The sequence below is a fragment of the Bos taurus genome, chromosome 25 (assembly GCF_002263795.3).
Source record: "Bos taurus isolate L1 Dominette 01449 registration number 42190680 breed Hereford chromosome 25, ARS-UCD2.0, whole genome shotgun sequence".
NCBI classification, from domain to species: domain Eukaryota; kingdom Metazoa; phylum Chordata; class Mammalia; order Artiodactyla; family Bovidae; genus Bos; species Bos taurus.
Window position 1 is genome coordinate 36,906,529 of NC_037352.1, and position 17,282 is coordinate 36,923,810.

General features: G+C 44.1%; 1 protein-coding gene across 2 annotated transcripts; it reads left to right on the top strand.

The window, feature by feature from the left end:
- The first annotated feature begins 6 nt into the window (after positions 1–6).
- On the top strand, positions 7–17,170 carry ZNF394 (zinc finger protein 394). 2 transcript variants are annotated; one of them, NM_001077955.1, is given in 3 exon segments: positions 4,217–4,793; positions 11,920–12,046; positions 15,773–17,170. In NM_001077955.1, coding segments are annotated over 3 exon segments (1,929 nt in total). In that variant the 5' UTR covers positions 4,217–4,382; the 3' UTR covers positions 17,164–17,170.
- Positions 17,171–17,282: the final 112 nt, after the last annotated feature.

Below are 17,282 nucleotides of genomic sequence, written 5' to 3' on the forward strand. Positions count from 1 at the left end.
TTCTTCAGAGGCCCCAGGGGAGGCCTGAGTGTGTCGGGAGACTAGCCTCCTGGCTGCGGAGAGAAGGCGGAAGGTCCGCGTTCTTGAGAAATTCCTGAGCGGTGTTTTCAGGGCTTCTCTAGCCAAGAGGGGTCCCATCTTTAGTCTCATTTTGTATCCATTTGCGAAGTTACTCGACAGACAGGACAAGAGTCTTTGTCTTACAAGTCACGAAGTGAATGAGGCTCACGGACTCCACTCTGAATTAGAAGGCATATATCCTCCCGAAGGCAGGAGAAGGGGACGACAGAGGACGAGATGGTTGGATGGCATCACGGACTCAACGGACGTGAGTTTGAGCAAACTCCAGGAGATGTGAAGGACAAGGAAACCTGACTTGCAGTCCATGGGGTCGCAAAGAACCGGATACGACTTAAGCGACTGAACAACAGCAAATCCTTCGATACTCTCAGGAGTTTTATTTTTATATAGTACGTTGTGAATTTTCACTCAAATCAGAGATGGGATTTTGAGAATGGCTTGCTCGTGCCGTGGTCTACCTTATGAATGAAAAAATGCAAAAAATTCCTACTATCGTCAAAGAGATCTATAGCTGGAGAGGCTTAAATTGACACTGCGGTTTGTGCAATGTATTTTTATGGTTTCACTTTTTATATTTAGAATCGTCAAAAGTTTCGGCCAAAAAAACAAACAAACAAAGACGTGAAACCATTGAATCGCTGAAGTAGTAATTAGTGAAAGTTTATTGTGTACATACTAAAAAGTTAGCAAACCGGGAGCACTCAAAGCAAAACGTGGAAAGAGGGTCAGAGGTATATTGTTTTAAAGCATCTTATATAGGGTGGAGGCGTGCTTGAGTACTAAGTTGCTTCAGTCGTGTCCGACTCTGCGACCCTTATGACTATAAATTTCTCTTCCCTCTTGATACTAAGAATAGCTGGACTTCTCCTAAGCCATTATAATAGTTCGCTCATGTAACTGATCTTGTTTTCTTCTTGAATTGGCTGCTGAGGTTTCTCAAAGCAGAACTATGAGCTATCTTTTGTGAGTATACAGGAGTGTACAGTGGGTAAGTTCTAATCCTGTCCTATCCCTGGCTCCATCTTATTTATCCCTACTTTTTTTCCTTTTCTCACTTTATTTACTTGCACTGAATTGTTTTTTTTAAAAGATGAGACATTTCTTCAGTTAACTTCTATGAAAAAAGCACCAGAAAAGGCATTGGGAACACAAAAATATATCATTCAGTGATATCAGTGGGAGCAGATGAAAGCACTTGATGTTCTGCAAGTGAAGACAAAAGTTAAATTACAGGAGAAAGGGAGGAAAGAGCTAAGCAAATCACTAAATCATGATAAGAAACCAGTCATACAACCCAGACACTGATACTATTGGAGCCAAACTGGTAATCAACAGGAAAGAAGACCTATTAATACATCTCCTTTCTCTGGGAGAAGATGAAAAATGCTTGTACTGTCTTCATAGTACATAATATTCTCTTCTGGATTCTGTTACTAGTTACGTAGATGGATATTTTCTGGAGCTAGATTTGCCTGTGCCATAGAGTTTTATTTGTGAATTTGCATTGTCCTAATTCCCTTACCATCCTTGATAACCTGATCCTAGTCAAAGCCTTGTCCTGCAAAAAAGAACTTTTGACTTCCTGCCAGATCAGGATAGCGTTCCCACACAGATGAAGAAGTAGACTTGTGTAAAATTTCTGCCCTCCAGAGACTTTCAAACCACCTAGGGAGATGAGATGTAAACATTCAACAAGTTATCTCATTAAATTATCACATGTTGCTCCAGATTTGTAAAATGACAAAGATGAGCCTTGAGAGTAGTGAATTTTTTTCTCTTTAAGTGATTTTTAACATAAAAATTGGGCTTCCCTGGTGGTTCAGATGGTAAAGAATCTTCCTACAATGCAAGAGACCTGAGTTCAATCCCTGGGTGGAGAAGATCCCCTGGAGAAGAAACTGGCAACCCACTCCAATATTCTTGCCTGGAGAATTCTATGGATGGAGGAGCCTGGCAGGCTACAGTCCATGGGGTCACAGAGTCAGACAGGACTGAAGTGACTTAGCTCACACACTGGTGTAGTATATGTGCATTATATAAGATATTTGACAAGCTCTCAAGATGTTTGATTATATTTACATGGACTGAGCGACTAACACTTTCACGTTCAACATAAAAAATAATCCTGAAAAATCTGCCTTTGCCTGTTTCATGTCCTATTAATGTCCAATCAAAACAGATCACAACAGACTAGTACAGCCACTACAACTGCTAAAACCTAAAGTAGGAATTGACTACCTGTGCTTTTGCACAGGAAATAATTTGGAAATAATTTTTAAAGTTTATATTTTAAGCTTTAATCCATATAAATGTTGTATGAAATCTTGACCCTGCTTGGGAATTTGCATTCATAAATCAGGACATTAATTGTACTTAAACAAATGCTTTTTAAATGAAAGTACCCTTAATGTAACTTACATAGGGTTTCCCTGGTGGCTCAGTGGTAAAGAACTCACCTGCCAGGCAGCAGATGCCAGTTCGATCTGTGGGTTGGGAAGATCCCCTGGAGAAGGAAATAGCAACCCACTCCAGTATTCTTGCCTGGGAAATCCCACAGACAGAGGAGCCTGGCAGACTGCAGTCCTTGGGATCACAAACAGTCAGACACAGCTGAGCACAAAACACACACACATGTAGCTTAGATAATTCTTCACTTCTTAAATAATGCAGATGATTTAATATAAATGTTAAACTAAAGTATGCATGTGCTAAGTTGCTTTAGTTGTGTCCAACTATTGCCCATATATTTAACCCAGTTTTAAATTAAAATATGTCTTCAGTCCACATGGACTTTTTAAACTTATCTCTTCTGTGAAGCCTTCTACTGTACACTCCCCATCAGGCATGGTTGTTTATTTCCATCTCTGCTTATACAAATAGATGCTGCATACACCTCAAAGTATTGCGTTTACCACACTGTCCTGTAATTTAAGTGTCTGTCTCCATTAGGGGACTGTGAGCAACTTGAGGACAGGGAATATATCTTCCCAGTTTTGCATCTATAGTGTCAACTGTGATGCCTTAGCATGTAGAAGACACTCTACAAACCTTTCTTGCCTAAGTGTAACCGATGGATAAATGACCACTTTATTGTACAACTGGAACTTTTAACTTTCCCTGAAACCAAATTTATACAACTTTCTTCACAGATAATTTGTTAAGAATGACATTCTTTCTTTTGGTTATTCTCAAATAAAAGTGATGTTTATTAAACGTAGAAACAATTGAATGGTACATATTTTTATCACATATACAATTTTTCATATACAGTTATTGTTTTAAATTTATTTTACTATCATATAAAACATACTTTTAAAACATAAGACATATAATTTGACATATTCTCCAGCTTAGTATAAATGTTTAACATGGTAATGAGCCAACTTTGAGAAGAAAGTTGCTACAAAGCTAAGGCATGTGATTGCTTTTGAATGATTTTTTTTTTTGCAAAATTTTGATTATGTATTTCATACAAAGGAATGCAAGTGAAAAACAGGTTTGATATTTTTCTTTTCTTTTTTTTCCCTCTTTGAAACAATAAGATTCCTTCTCATACTTAATCTAAGGATGAAAGATTGTCAAGAATTCAAAAGGAATGAGATTTATTTTTAAAGGAGGAATATCCTTTAGTTCTGCAACCTTAAGGACTGTAAGCTCCACGCTACAAGGTGAAAGTGAAAGTCGCTCAGTCGTGTCCGACACTTCGTGTCCTCCTCTTTGCGATCCCATGGACTGTAGTCGGCCAGGCTCCTCTGTCCATGGAATTCTCCAGGCCAGAATACTGGACTGGGTAGCCGTTCCCTTCTCCAGGGGATCTTCCCAACCCAGGGACTGAACCCATGTCTCCCGCATTGCAGGCGGTTTCTTTACCGTGTGAGCCACCAAGAGTACCTCTGGAAAAGGTTAAAGATAACAAACCACAGAGATGCACGTCACTCTTCCCAGGAGCCTAGAGAGGCCCCGGAAATGCCCCGAGGGGTGGGCACCGCAGGGAGCCGGTGACGCACTTCCGACTCGGGCTGTTCGTAATTTTTTGTCGCGGGATTTGACAGCTTCAGGTAGGGTGTCGCAAAGAGTCGGACACGACTGAGCGACTGAACTGAACTGAACTGAGGTAGGGTAGCGGTTTCTGGGTAGGAGGAGTCTGGGAGGGGCCCGGGGAGGTGGGATCTCGTTTAAGACCCGACAGTCGGCAGCCGCTTCTTTGGGGAGATCCGATGTGTTCTGCGGCTTCTTGCTGGGTTTACTGTCACCTCAGCTGAAGGTGGAACTCCGGGAAAGTGCGCACGAGCGAGAGAAGGATGAGTTGGAGCTGGACCGCAAGTCAAAGCACGATCGCCCCTCCGGCCCTAGGTGATGGACTTTGGACAGTGAAAGTGGAGGAAGACTCCTTCGGAAGTGGGGAGTCCGACCGGCCCTGGGACTGTCCGGATCCCGAAACTTTCCGATGTCATTTTAGGCAGTTCCGTTATCAGGAGGTGGCTGGACCGGAAGAGGCGCTGAGCCGGCTCAGGGAACTTTGTTGTCGATGGCTGAGGCCAGAGGTGCACTCGAAAGAGCAGATCCTGGAGCTGCTGGTGCTGGAGCAGTTCCTGACAATCCTGCCCCAGGAGATCCAAGCCTGGGTGCGGAAGCACTGCCCGCAGAGCGGGGAGGAGGCGGCCGCCGTGGTGCGGTCTCTTCAGAGGCAGCCTGCTGGGACCTCACGCCAGGTGAGGAGTGGAAGTATTCTGGGAGTGGGGATGGAGGTGTGAGGGATGCTATGGGTTTCAGAAGTTCTTTACTTCCTTATTACATTTTGCGTGAACTTTAGTATGTGCATGAAACATTCTTTGTAGGAAGCGGTAACAAATCCGTCTAGGAAGAGGTCCTTGAGTTGTAGACCTTTCCGCACAAAACTGGCACAGAAGTATTGTTTATTCAGTGTAAGACACCCTCGTATCTAACTAGATTGTTTGGGAAAGAAAGATGTCAAGGTGGAAAGTGTCCTTAAACGATGTATAAGAACAGCAGTTCCCCACCACTTTGAATATGAGCATCCTTTTACTTTTTAAGGGCTTGGATGACTTCCTCCCTCCTCCCTCAATTGATAATGATACTGCAGAGAAGGAAGAGAGGCTGGAAATGGAGTTAATAATTGATCCTGCCTACATGATGAAGCCTCCATAAAACCACAAGAGTGTGGGGTTGAGAGAGCTTCCCAGTTGGTATGCGCATCTACTTAAGTGGGAGGGTAACTCAACCCTTCCCCCATCCCACCTCCAAGGGGAGAGAAGCTCCTGAGCTTAGGACCCCCCCTCCAGACCTTGCCCAACGCATCTCTTCCATCTGACTGTTGCTGTGCTTCTGACATAGACATGAGAAGGGGGTAGAAAGAGTTAGCAATGGAGTTATATACTCTCCAGTGAATCCAAAGAATGTCTGGACGTTGTAAAGACCTCACCAGACCTACTCCCATAATTAACATTTTAAGATAACAGAATTAGTCAGAAGGTTTAATCCAGAGACTGTCCTCAGGCAGGATACATTATTATTATATAGTCCTTGTAAAGACCAGACCTACTCCCATAATTTGCATTTTAAAATAACAGGATTAGCCAGGAGATTTAATCCAGAGACTGTCCTCAGGCAGGATACATTATTGTTATATAATCTTAAGGAATGTAGAGAAAAAAATTTGTCCTTTCTTCCTCCTTGAGAATTCCAGACCCCTCTCTCCTTTCGGACACCTAGACTTCTTATCAACCTGCCTAGGAAATGACTCTCATTCCCCTCTTTTCTTTTAGGAGAATTATGTTGCCAAGGGAAAGGGGCATCGTTTTTGTTCCATAACTACTTCCTGCTGTTTAGGGGTGTGGCCCCTAAATAGTTGAGGCAACATATTCTTCTAACCCTCGTATTGAGGGTCTCTGATCCAGGGATAGTTGGAGGAGGCAGTGGCACTCATAGGAGCTTGGACAACCATTTGTAACTTAAAAGCTTTTAGATGGTTAGAAAACTCCATTATACAGTTACAGACGTAAGGCAAAATAGTCATTAAACCAAGTTAAAATCAAAATGAAAAGTCACATTATGTCCATAGTTAAATCAGTCCATGTTAAGGTTGTTAGATGTCATCAGTTTAAGAAGAGGCATCACGTGCGATTGTTGAAGGTATTTGCAGACTTTGAGAAAGTCTTTTCCTTGAAGTGGAGATGTCCACCCTGGGAATCCTTCCACTGATGAAAAGGGGAGTGCTCCACAGACCCAGCAGTTAGACTGTGAAATGCTGCATAGGAGTGAGCCCAGGACAGGAAGGCATTGTCTTGAGGATCAAATGGCAGACTCAGGATTTTTGGAGTCAGCAGAAGTAGGCTCACATAGATTATCAGGCCCAGCCTTCCCAGAGGGACTTGTGGGATTGGCCCCCAGATTCCAATGTTTTTATGAGGACCTCGGTTCCTGGCTCAAATAGAGGCTTGCTTGACTCAGAGACTGGGTCAGGAGTCCTCTCCTGGAGTTCTGTTAATGCCTGTTGAAAAGCTGAGAGCTGAGTTACGTAACTAGTTAATTCCAAGGCTTAAGGGTCTATAACAATGTCTGATATTTAAGAAGCCTACTGTCATCCAAATATTAACCTTAGAATTTAAGATTCCATTTACAACATGAGAAGTCAGTACAGTAAGGTTTCATCCACTAATTATTTTTAAAGCTTCTGCTGCCCCAATTACTCTTAGGCAGTGGGGCCACCCACGTGAAATTACATCTAATTCTCTGCTTAGATAAGCAATAGGTTGCTGGTGAGCCCTTGGGGTTGTGTCAAAACTCCCAAGGCCATACCTTTTCTTTCAGTGACAAACAAATTAAATTCTGACCCTGTGGCCAAGCTCAGAGTGGGAGCTTGCAGGAGAGCAGTCTGAAGAACCTTAAAAGCCTTTTGAGTAACTGGAGACCAAACCAGTTTGTTGGTTCGGGCCTGCTGAGTTGCAGCTATCAGATCAGATCAGATCAGATCAGTCGCTCAGTCCTGTCCGACTCTTTGCGACCCCATGAATCACAGCACGCCAGGCCTCCCTGTCCATCACCAACTCCCGGAGTTCACTCAGACTCACGTCCATCGAGTCAGTGATGCCATCCAGCCATCTCATCCTCTGTCGTCCCCTTCTCCTCCTGTCCCCAATCCCTCCCAGCATCAGAGTCTTTTCCAATGAGTCAACTCTTTGCGTCAGGTGGCCAAAGTACTGGAGTTTCAGCTTTAGCATCATTCCTTCCAAAGAAATCCCAGGGCTGATCTCCTTCAGAATGGACTCGTTGGATCTCCTTGCAGTCCAAGGGACTCTCAAGAGTCCTCTCCAACACCACAGTTCAAAAGCATCAATTCTTCGGCGCTCAGCCTTCTTCACAGTCCAACTCTCACATCCATACATGACCACAGGAAAAACCATAGCCTTGACTAGACGGACCTTTGTTGGCAAAGTAATGTCTCTGTTTCTCAATATGCTATCTAGGTTGGTCATAACTTTCCTTCCAAGGAGTAAGCGTCTTTTAACTTCATGGCTGCAGTCACCATCTGTAGTGATTTTGGAGCCCAGAAAAATAAAGTCTGACACTGTTTCCACTGTTTCCCCATCTATTTCCCATGAAGTGATGGGACCGGATGCCATGATCTTCGTTTTCTGAATGTTGAGCTTTAAGCCAACTTTTTCACTCTCCACTTTGACTTTCATCAAGAGGCTTTTGAGTTCCTCTTCACTTTCTGCCATAAGAGTGGTGTCATCTGCATATCTGAGGTTATTGATATTTCTCCCGGCAATCTTGATTCCAGCTTGTGTTTCTTCCAGTCCAGCATTTCTCATGATGTACTCTGCATAGAAGTTAAATAAGCAGGGTGACAATATACAGCCTTGACATACTCCTTTCTCGATTTGGAACCAGTCTGTTGTTCCATGTCCAGTTCTAACTGTTGCTTCCTGACCTGCATACACATTTCTCAAGAGGCAGGTCAGGTGGTCTGGTATTCCCATCTCTTTCAGAATTGTCCACAGTTTATTGTGATCCACACAGTCAAAGGCTTTGGCATAGTCAATAAAGCAGAAATAGATGTTTTTCTGGAACTCTCTTGCTTTTTCCATGATCCAGCGGATGTTGGCAATTTGATCTCTGGTTCCTCTGCCTTTTCTAAAACCAGCTTGAACATCAGGAAGTTCACGGTTCACGTATTGCTGAAGCCTGGCTTGGAGAATTTTGAGCATTACTTTACTAGCGTGTGAGATGAGTGCAATTGTGCGGTAGTTTGAGCATTCTTTGGCATTGCCTTTCTTTGGGATTGGAATGAAAACTGACCTTTTCCAGTCCTGTGGCCACTGCCGAGTTTTCCAAATTTGCTGGCATATTGAGTGCAGCACTTTCACAGCATCATCTTTCAGGATTTGGAATAGCTCAACTGGAATTCCATCACCTCCAGTAGCTTTGTTCGTAGTGATGCTTTCTAAGGCTTGCTTGGCCTCACATTCCAGGATGTCTGGCTCTATAAAGGCTGGGCAAATTCCACCGTAACCCGGAATCCAATTACAGTAGCCTGTGATTTCCAAAATTCCTCTCACTTGTTGTAAAGTCATAGGTAGGGGATGATTTAGTATAGGTGTAAGTCTCATAGGTTTAAGCCTATGGCCCTAGTCCCTTCTGATATGATTAGGCCCAGATATCTAACAGATTGTTGACAAAGCTGAGCCTTTTCTCTTGATGCCTTGTAACTGCAGCCTGCCAAAAAGTTTAAGAAATCTTCTGAGGCTCATGAACAAGCTTCCTCTGTCTCAGCACAGAGCAAAATACCATCTACATATTGTTACATCACTGCTTCAGAGCTATTAAAAGTTTTGTAAATCCCATGACAAACTTTGTCCAAATAAGTGAGGACTGTCATGAAATCCCTGGGGCAAAACTGTCCAGGTTAACTGAGAAGCTGACTGCGTAGGGTCTTCTAAGGCAAAGAGAAATTGACTTTCCTCCGCCAAAGGCACTGAATAGAAGACATCTTTCAAATCAATTACTGAGAAATATTTGGCTCATTCAGGAATTTCAGACAATAGAGTACAAGGATTAGGCACCAAGGGGTGTAAAGGAACTACAGCCTCATTTATTATTTGTAAATCTTGAACTAGTCTCCATTTACCATTTGATTTCTTTATACCCAAAATAGGAGTGTTGCATGGACTGTTACATGGAATCAATAGCCCTTGCTCCTTTAAATTCTCGATGATGGGTTTTAACCCTTCCTTAACCTCAGGTTTCATTGGATACTGCTTCTTATGTGGAAATAAGTGCGGGTTTTTGAGCTTGACAACTACAGGAATAGCATTTTGTGCTCGACCCACAGATTTTCCATCAGCCCATACTCTAGGATTTATATTTTGTTCAATTAAAGGGAGAGAAAGGGAGGGCTCCATATTCATGAAAACAGAGGCATGGACCTTGCTCAGTATATCCCTCCCCAAAGAGGGTGAGGGAGACTCTGGCACGATCAGAAACACGTGTGAAAATAGCAAAGAATCCCAGTCATAACTGACAGAAACACTGAAGTAATACCTTTTGGCTCATCCAGACAGTCCCATTACGGAAGCAGATCGGGAAGAAAGTGGGCCACGGGCTTCAGTAAGCAGGGAGTAAGTTGCCCAGTATCTAAAAGTAAATCGACAGATTGCCCCCACACACAGTTATTGATACCCAGGGTTCCTCAGGTGTAATTAGGACGGGAGCTTGTGTGGGGACCCCCGGGCACCTTTAGTCCTGATTGTCTTGAGAATCTGACCCCTGAAACCTACGCCTCTGGGGGCAGTCTCTCCTCCAGTGTGGTCCCTTGCAGACCGGACATGGAGCCAGGGGCAGCTTAGATGCCTGAGGGCAATCCCACTTGAGGTGCCCCTCCTTTCCACAGTAATAGCAAGCCCATCCCTTTTCACCTGGGCCCCTCTGGGCATTTTTCTCAGGCTGTTTAAGAACAGTTCTCATAGCTATTGTGAGGGCTTCTTTGTCCTTTTCTACCTTTCTTTCTTTTCCTCATATTCCCTACCATAATAGACTGAGCCAGTTGTAACAGATTATCTAAAGACTGATTTGGCCCATATGCCCATTTTAATAGCTTACAGCGGACATCTGGAGCCAACTGAGTGAGAAATCTATCCTTTAAGATCACTTTTCCCTCTTCACTTTTGGGATCAGTCTCAGTGAATCTGCGAAGGGCTTCTCTCAGTCTATCTAGGAATTTACCAGGAGCTTCCTTCTCCTGTTCTGTGTTTGCCGATTTGCCATAGTTTACAGGCTTAGCACGTGCCTGCCTGAGTCCTTCAAGAATACATCTGACAAAATGACTCTGACCCCATCTTCCTTTAGCTGTGTTGTAGTCCCAGTCTGGTTCTGTAGTTGGGACCACCTGATTCCCAGTGGGGAGGACCGCTATCTTGTCCTCCCTCTTCCCTACTGATTCATTACCAAGCTATTCATCTCCATAAGCAACCGCTTTTCCCAAAACTCGACTCTTTGAGTCAGGAGTCAGCATTTGTCCCAAGATATACACCTTTCCAAGTAAGGTCATAAACAAGAGTAACACCTTTAAAAGCTCTAGTATATTTTTCTGGGTCGTCTAAATAGTCTCCCAGATCCTCCTTGATTCTTTGCATTTCTTGATAAGAAAAGGCTTATTAATATTAACTCTTGTAGACTGATTATTTCTCCTGGTGGGTGCTTCATGAAGAGGCAACAGCTTGTGTGGCTGTTCCTCAGTCTCTCTGGCTGCTCTGTGCATATGATCCCAGGAATAGATTGGAGAAACCTGCTTTTCTTTATCTCTTTGTCTCCTGTCCTCCTTCTCATCTAGCAAACTAGGAGGACTGGAGGGAGCTGAAGGAGTCACACCCAAATTTATACCCTTAGGACATAAGTCTGGCATATTTCACAGAGAGAAAAAGGGCAATACGTAGGCTACTTCTACCCATTTCCCTTGTTTTCTACAGAACCAGTCTAATTGTAAAACAGAATTATATATACTTAAGAGAACCTCCAATGGATACCGTGGCCATGCAGTATCACATAGGAAGACCACGTGTGTCTTCTTTAAGCTCTGGGGATCAAAACTATCCCAGTTTTTCAGGATACAGTTCACAGGATGAGGCTAGAATTGTTAGCTCCCATCTTGTCCTGAAGAATCCCGGACGAGCCCCCAAGATGAAAGGTTGTTGCTGAATCACGCAAAGACGCCAGGATTCTTGGCCTCTGGAGAAGAATTCTATCCATTCAATCCGGGGCCATAGACAAGACTTGATCGCTCAGAGCTTTTGTGTAATAAAGGTTTATTAAAGTATAAAGGAGATAGAGAAAGCTTCTGACATAGACATGAGAAGGGGGTAGAAAGAGTACCCCCTTGCTAGCCTTAGCAATGGAGTTAAATACTCTCCAATGAATCCAAAGAATGTCTGGAGGTTGTAAAGACCCACCAGACCTACTCCCATAATTAACATTTTAAGATAACAGAATTAGTCAGAAGGTTTAATCCAGAGACTGTCCTTAGGCAGGATACATTATTATTATATAGTCCTTGTAAAGACCAGACCTACTCCCATAATTTACATTTTAAAATAACAGGATTAGCCAGGAGGTTTAATCCAGAGACTGTCCTCAGGCAGGATACATTATTGTTATATAATCTTAAGGAATGTAGAGAAAAAAAAGTTTGTCCTTTCTTCCTCCTTGAGAATTCCAGACCCCTCTCTCCTTTCAGATGCCTAGACTTCTTATCAACCTGCCTAGGAAATGACTCTCTCACTGGGATGGCAGGTGCTGAGGGGAGGTCTCATGTTGTTACAGGGGTTGGTGACAGTCCGGGATGTGGCCGTGTCTCTAACCTGGGAGGAGTGGGAGCGTCTGTACCCAGCACAGAAGCACTTCTTCAGGGAGAGTGCACCAAAGGATCATGGAAACGCAGTCTCACCAAGTAAGTGCTGGGCCTCTTCCTGTCTCCAGCTGGGTGTGACTGGTGGAGGGTTTGCTTCAGAAAATCCCTGAGCCAGGCTGCCATTCACAGAGATTGAGAGCCTTCAAGCCCCTTTTGTGACTGAGGCAAGACTTTCTGTTCTATATTGTTAGGTGATAGACTCAGCTTTTTATTTTGCTGCATATTACAGCCATAGCACCAGGTGAAGCTCTGTGTACCCCCTCGAAAGCTATCCCCTCACTCCTTCTCCAGAAGTGATCAATATCCTGACTTACCATTTCTATGCCTGTTTTATATTCTTTCTACATATACATGTAGCCACATATACACTTGTGTATCAGTTCAGTTCAGTCACTCAGTTGTGTCCGACTCTTTGCGACCCCATGAATCACAGCACACCAGGCCTCCCTGTCCATCACCAACTCCCGGAGTTCACCCAGACTCACGTCCATCGAGTCAGTGATGCCATCCAGCCATCTCATCCTCTGTCGTCCCCTTCTCCTCCTGCCCCCAATCCCTCCCAGCATCAGAGTCTTTTCCAATGAGTCAACTCTTTGCATCAGGTGGCCAAAGTACTGGAGTTTCAGCTTTAGCATCATTCCTTCCAAAGAAATCCCAGGGCTGATCTCCTTCAGAATGGACTTGTTGGATCTCCTTGCAGTCCAAGGGACTCTCAAGAGTCCTCTCCAACACCACAGTTCAAAAGCATCAATTCTTCGGCGCTCAGCCTTCTTCACAGTCCAACTCTCACATCCATACATGATCACAGGAAAAACCATAGCCTTGACTAGACGAATCTTTGTTGGCAAAGTAATGTCTCTGCCTTTGAATATGCTATCTAGGTTGGTCATAACTTTCCTTCCAAGGAGGAAGCATCTTTTAATTTCATGGCTGCAGTCACCATCTGCAGTGATTTTGGAGCCCCAAAAAATAAAGTCTGACACTGTTGCCCCATCTATTTCCCATGAAGTGATGGGACCGGATGCCATGATCTTCGTTTTCTGAATGTTGAGCTTTAAGCCAACTTTTTCACTCTCCAGTTTGACTTTCATCAAGAGGCTTTTGAGTTCCTCTTCACTTTCTGCCATAAGGGTGGTGTCATCTGCATATCTGAGGTTATTGATATTTCTCCCGGCAATCTTGATTCCAGCTTGTGTTTCTTCCAGTCCAGCGTTTCTCATGATGTACTCTGCATAGAAGTTAAATAAGCAGGGTGACAATATACAGCCTTGACATACTCCTTTCTCGATTTGGAACCAGTCTGTTGTTCCATGTCCAGTTCTAACTGTTGCTTCCTGACCTGCATACACATTTCTCAAGAGGCAGATCAGGTGGTCTGGTATTCCCATCTCTTTCAGAATTGTCCACAGTTTATTGTGATCCACACAGTCAAAGGCTTTGGCATAGTCAATAAAGCAGAAATAGATGTTTTTCTGGAACTCTCTTGCTTTTTCCATGATCCAGCGGATGTTGGCAATTTGATCTCTGGTTCCTCTGCCTTTTCTAAAACCAGCTTGAACATCAGGAAGTTCATGGTTCACGTATTGCTGAAGCCTGGCTTGGAGAATTTTGAGCATTACTTTACTAGCGTGTGAGATGAGTGCAATTGTGCGGTAGTTTGAGCATTCTTTGGCATTGCCTTTCTTTGGGATTGGAACGAAAACTGACCTTTTCCAGTCCTGTGGCCACGGCTGAGTTTTCCAAATTTGCTGGCATATTGAGTGCAGTACTTTCACAGCATCATCTTTCAGGATTTGGAATAGCTCAACTGGAATTCCATCACCTCCACTAGCTTTGTTCGTAGTGATGCTTTCTAAAGCCCACTTGACTTCACATTCCAGGACGTCTGGCTCTAGGTGAGTGATCACACCATCGTGATTATCTGGGTCTTGAAGATCTTTTTTGTACAGTTCTTCTGTGTATTCTTGCCATCTCTTCTTAATAGCTTCTGCTTCTGTTAGGTCCATACCATTTCTGTCCTTTATTGAGCTCATCTTTGCACAAAATGTTCCCTTGGTATCTCTAATTTTCTTGACGAGATCTCTAGTCATTCCCATTCTGTTGTTTTCCTCTATTTCTTTGCATTGATCGCTGAAGAAGGCTTTCTTATCTCTTCTTGCTATTCTTTGGAACTCTGCATTCAGATGCTTATATCTTTCCTTTGCTCCTTTGCTTTTCACTTCTTTTCTTTTCACAGCTATTTGTAAGGCCTCCCCAGACAGCCATTTTGCTTTTTTGCATTTCTTTTCCATGGGGATGGTCTTGATCCCTGTCTCCTGTACAGTGTCACCAACCTCATTCCATAGTTCATCAGGTACTCTATATATCAGATCTAGGCCCTTAAATCTATTTCTCACTTCCACTCTATAATCATAAGGGATGAACAGTACGAAAAGGCAAAATGATAGGATACTGAAAGAGGAACTCCCCAGGTCAGTAGGTGCCCAATATGCTACTGGAGATCAGTGGACAAATACCTCCAGAAAGAATGAAGGAATGGAGCCAAAGCAAACACAATACCCAGCTGTGGATGTGACTGGTGATAGAAGCAAGGTCTGATGCTGTAAAGAGCAATATTGCATAGGAACCTGGAATGTCAGGTCCATGAATCAAGGCAAATTGGAAGTGGTCAAACAAGAGATGGCAAGAGTGAATGTCGACATTCTAGGATTCAGCGAACTGAAATGGACTAGAATGGGTGAATTTAACTCAGATGACCATTATATCTACTACTGCGGGCAGGAATCCCTCAGAAGAAATGGAGTAGCCATCATGATCAACAGAAGAGTCCTAAATGCAGTACTTGGATGCAATCTCAAAAACGACAGAATGATCTCTGTTCGTTTCCAAGGCAAACCATTCAATATCACTTTGTGTATGCATATATATAAATGTATGTAAACATATATAGTATTTTGACATGTTTTTATGGTATATATACGTTGTATTCGGAGAAGGCAATGGCAACCCACTCTAGTACTCTTGCCTGGAAAATCCCATGAACAGAGGAGCCTGGTAGGCTGCAGTCCATGGGGTCCCAAAGAGTCAGACATGACTGAGCGACTTCAGTTTCACTTTTCCCTTTCATGCATTGGAGAAGGAAATGGCAACCCACTCCAGTGTTCTTGCCTGGAGAACCCCAGGGACGGGGGAGCCTGGTGGGCTGCCGTCTGTGGGGTCGCACAGAGTTGGACACGACTGAAGCGACTTAGCAGCAGCCTCAGCATACGTTGTATTACTATATGGTTCTTTTGCACCTTGCCTTTTTTCTCCACATTTTTGGGATTTTTATCCATGTTGATAGGTGTAGCTCTAGTTTATTCATTTTAACATCTCTATATATTTCATCCTAATATTCACTTATCCATTCTGTCAACAGATGTTAAGGCTTCTAGTTTTTCACTATTACACAGAGTATTACGCCAATCGTTCTTGTCTGTTTCTCCCTGTGTTCTTATGAAGTGGGGTTAGGGGAAGAGAGATGGGTTGGTGGGTGTAGACACAAGTATAAAAGGAAAGAAACAAGATTTGTACAGGTAAGCACATTTGACAGGTTAATTAAAATAATTTAACTTCAGGAGTGGTTTCACAGAGAACATGAAAAGGGCTTTGGGGGCATTGTTTCTCTGCTAGCAGTTTCTTTCTTTTTTTTTTTTTTTGCTAGCAGTTTCTTAATCACTCCTGCCAGGGGATGAAATGTCAGCAACTCGTATTTTAATATTTCAGGTTCGGAAACCAGAATTGTGAACAAAGAATTGATTCCAAAGCAAGAAATTCTAGAAGTGGAGCTTCAAGGGCAGCTACAAGGATTTCAGGAGAAGGCTCCCCTATCTTCTGAGTGTGGTGATGCCCAGGACAGGAGAGAGAAGTCCTTGGGAGACCCCTCATCGCTGAAACGCGAAAATTCTCCTGAAGATCAGGGAGTCACCCACATCTCAGATCTCAGGAATGGTCCCAGCGAAGAAGGAGACGTCAAAAACAAAGAATTCAGGACCAGTGCTGAGAGTTCAGACTTTGTTGCTGGTCAGTACGTCCCAACAGCAGGGAGACCCGCCACTGGGGATGAATATGGGAACAACTGCCAACACAGGTTAGACATGGTGAAACCTCATGAATCTCTCAACAGTGAGGAAAATCGCCATCATTCGGGCCTATTTGAGACTCAGAGGTGGTTCCATGAAGAAAGACCTTATACATGTGACACCTGTGAGAAGAGCTTCAAACAGCGTTCCGACCTCCTTAAACACCATCGAATCCACACTGGGGAGAGGCCCTATGGGTGTTCTGTGTGTGGGAGGCGCTTCAGTCAGAGTGCGACCCTCATTAAACACCAGAGGACACACACCGGTGAGAAGCCCTACACGTGTCCCAGGTGTGGGGACAGCTTCCGACAGAGCTCAAATCTCAGTCGACATCAGAGAACCCACCTGGGGGAGAAGCACTATACCTGTAACAACTTCAGGGAAACCTGCCACACCTCCAGCCACTTTAGTCACCAGAGGACACACAATGAGGAGCGACCCTACTTGTGTGAGGAGTGCGACAAGAGCTTCAAACGCTGCTCCGACCTCTCCAAACACCAGAGGATCCACACCGGCGAGAAGCCCTACGGGTGTCCTGTGTGTGGGAGGCGCTTCAGTCAGAGCGCGACCCTCATTAAACACCAGAGGACACACACCGGAGAGAAGCCCTACACGTGTCCCAAGTGTGGGGACAGCTTCCGACAGAGCTCACACCTCAGCCGGCATCAGAGAACCCACCTAGGGGAGAAGCACTACACATGTAAGGAGTGCGGGGAGAACTGCCGCACCTCCAGTCGTTTTAGACACCAGAGGACACACAAGGCGGAGCGACCCCACACGTGTGAGGAGTGCAACAAGAGCTTCAAACGCTCTTCCGACCTCTCCAAACACCAGAGGATCCACACTGGTGAGAAGCCCTACGGGTGTTCTGTGTGCGGGAAGCACTTCAGTCAGAGCGCGACCCTCATTAAACACCGGAGAACTCACACCGGAGAGAAACCTTACAGATGTCTCGACTGTGGGGGCAGCTTCAGACAGAGCTCACACCTCGTCCGACACCAAAGAATCCACAGAAATAAAGTCCCATCATTTTGACCTGCTTCTGCATGAGTCGTTTTATTCCATTCTCTCTTTCCCTCCTTCTCTTTCTCTTTCCAGAAACTATATTCTTTGGAGTATTTCAGTAATCATGGATTGTATTGCCTTTTGCCATC

What these genes read in the sequence shown, in the direction of transcription:
- ZNF394 (XM_005225119.5), top strand. Translation starts at nt 4,610, where the DNA reads ATGGCTGAGGCCAGAGGTGCACTCGAAAGAGCAGATCCTGGAGCTGCT. An exon ending in CTGCTGGGACCTCACGCCAG is followed by an intron (nt 4,794 to 15,772) that starts GTGAGGAGTGGA and finishes TTAATATTTCAG; the next exon opens with GTTCGGAAACCAGAATTGTG.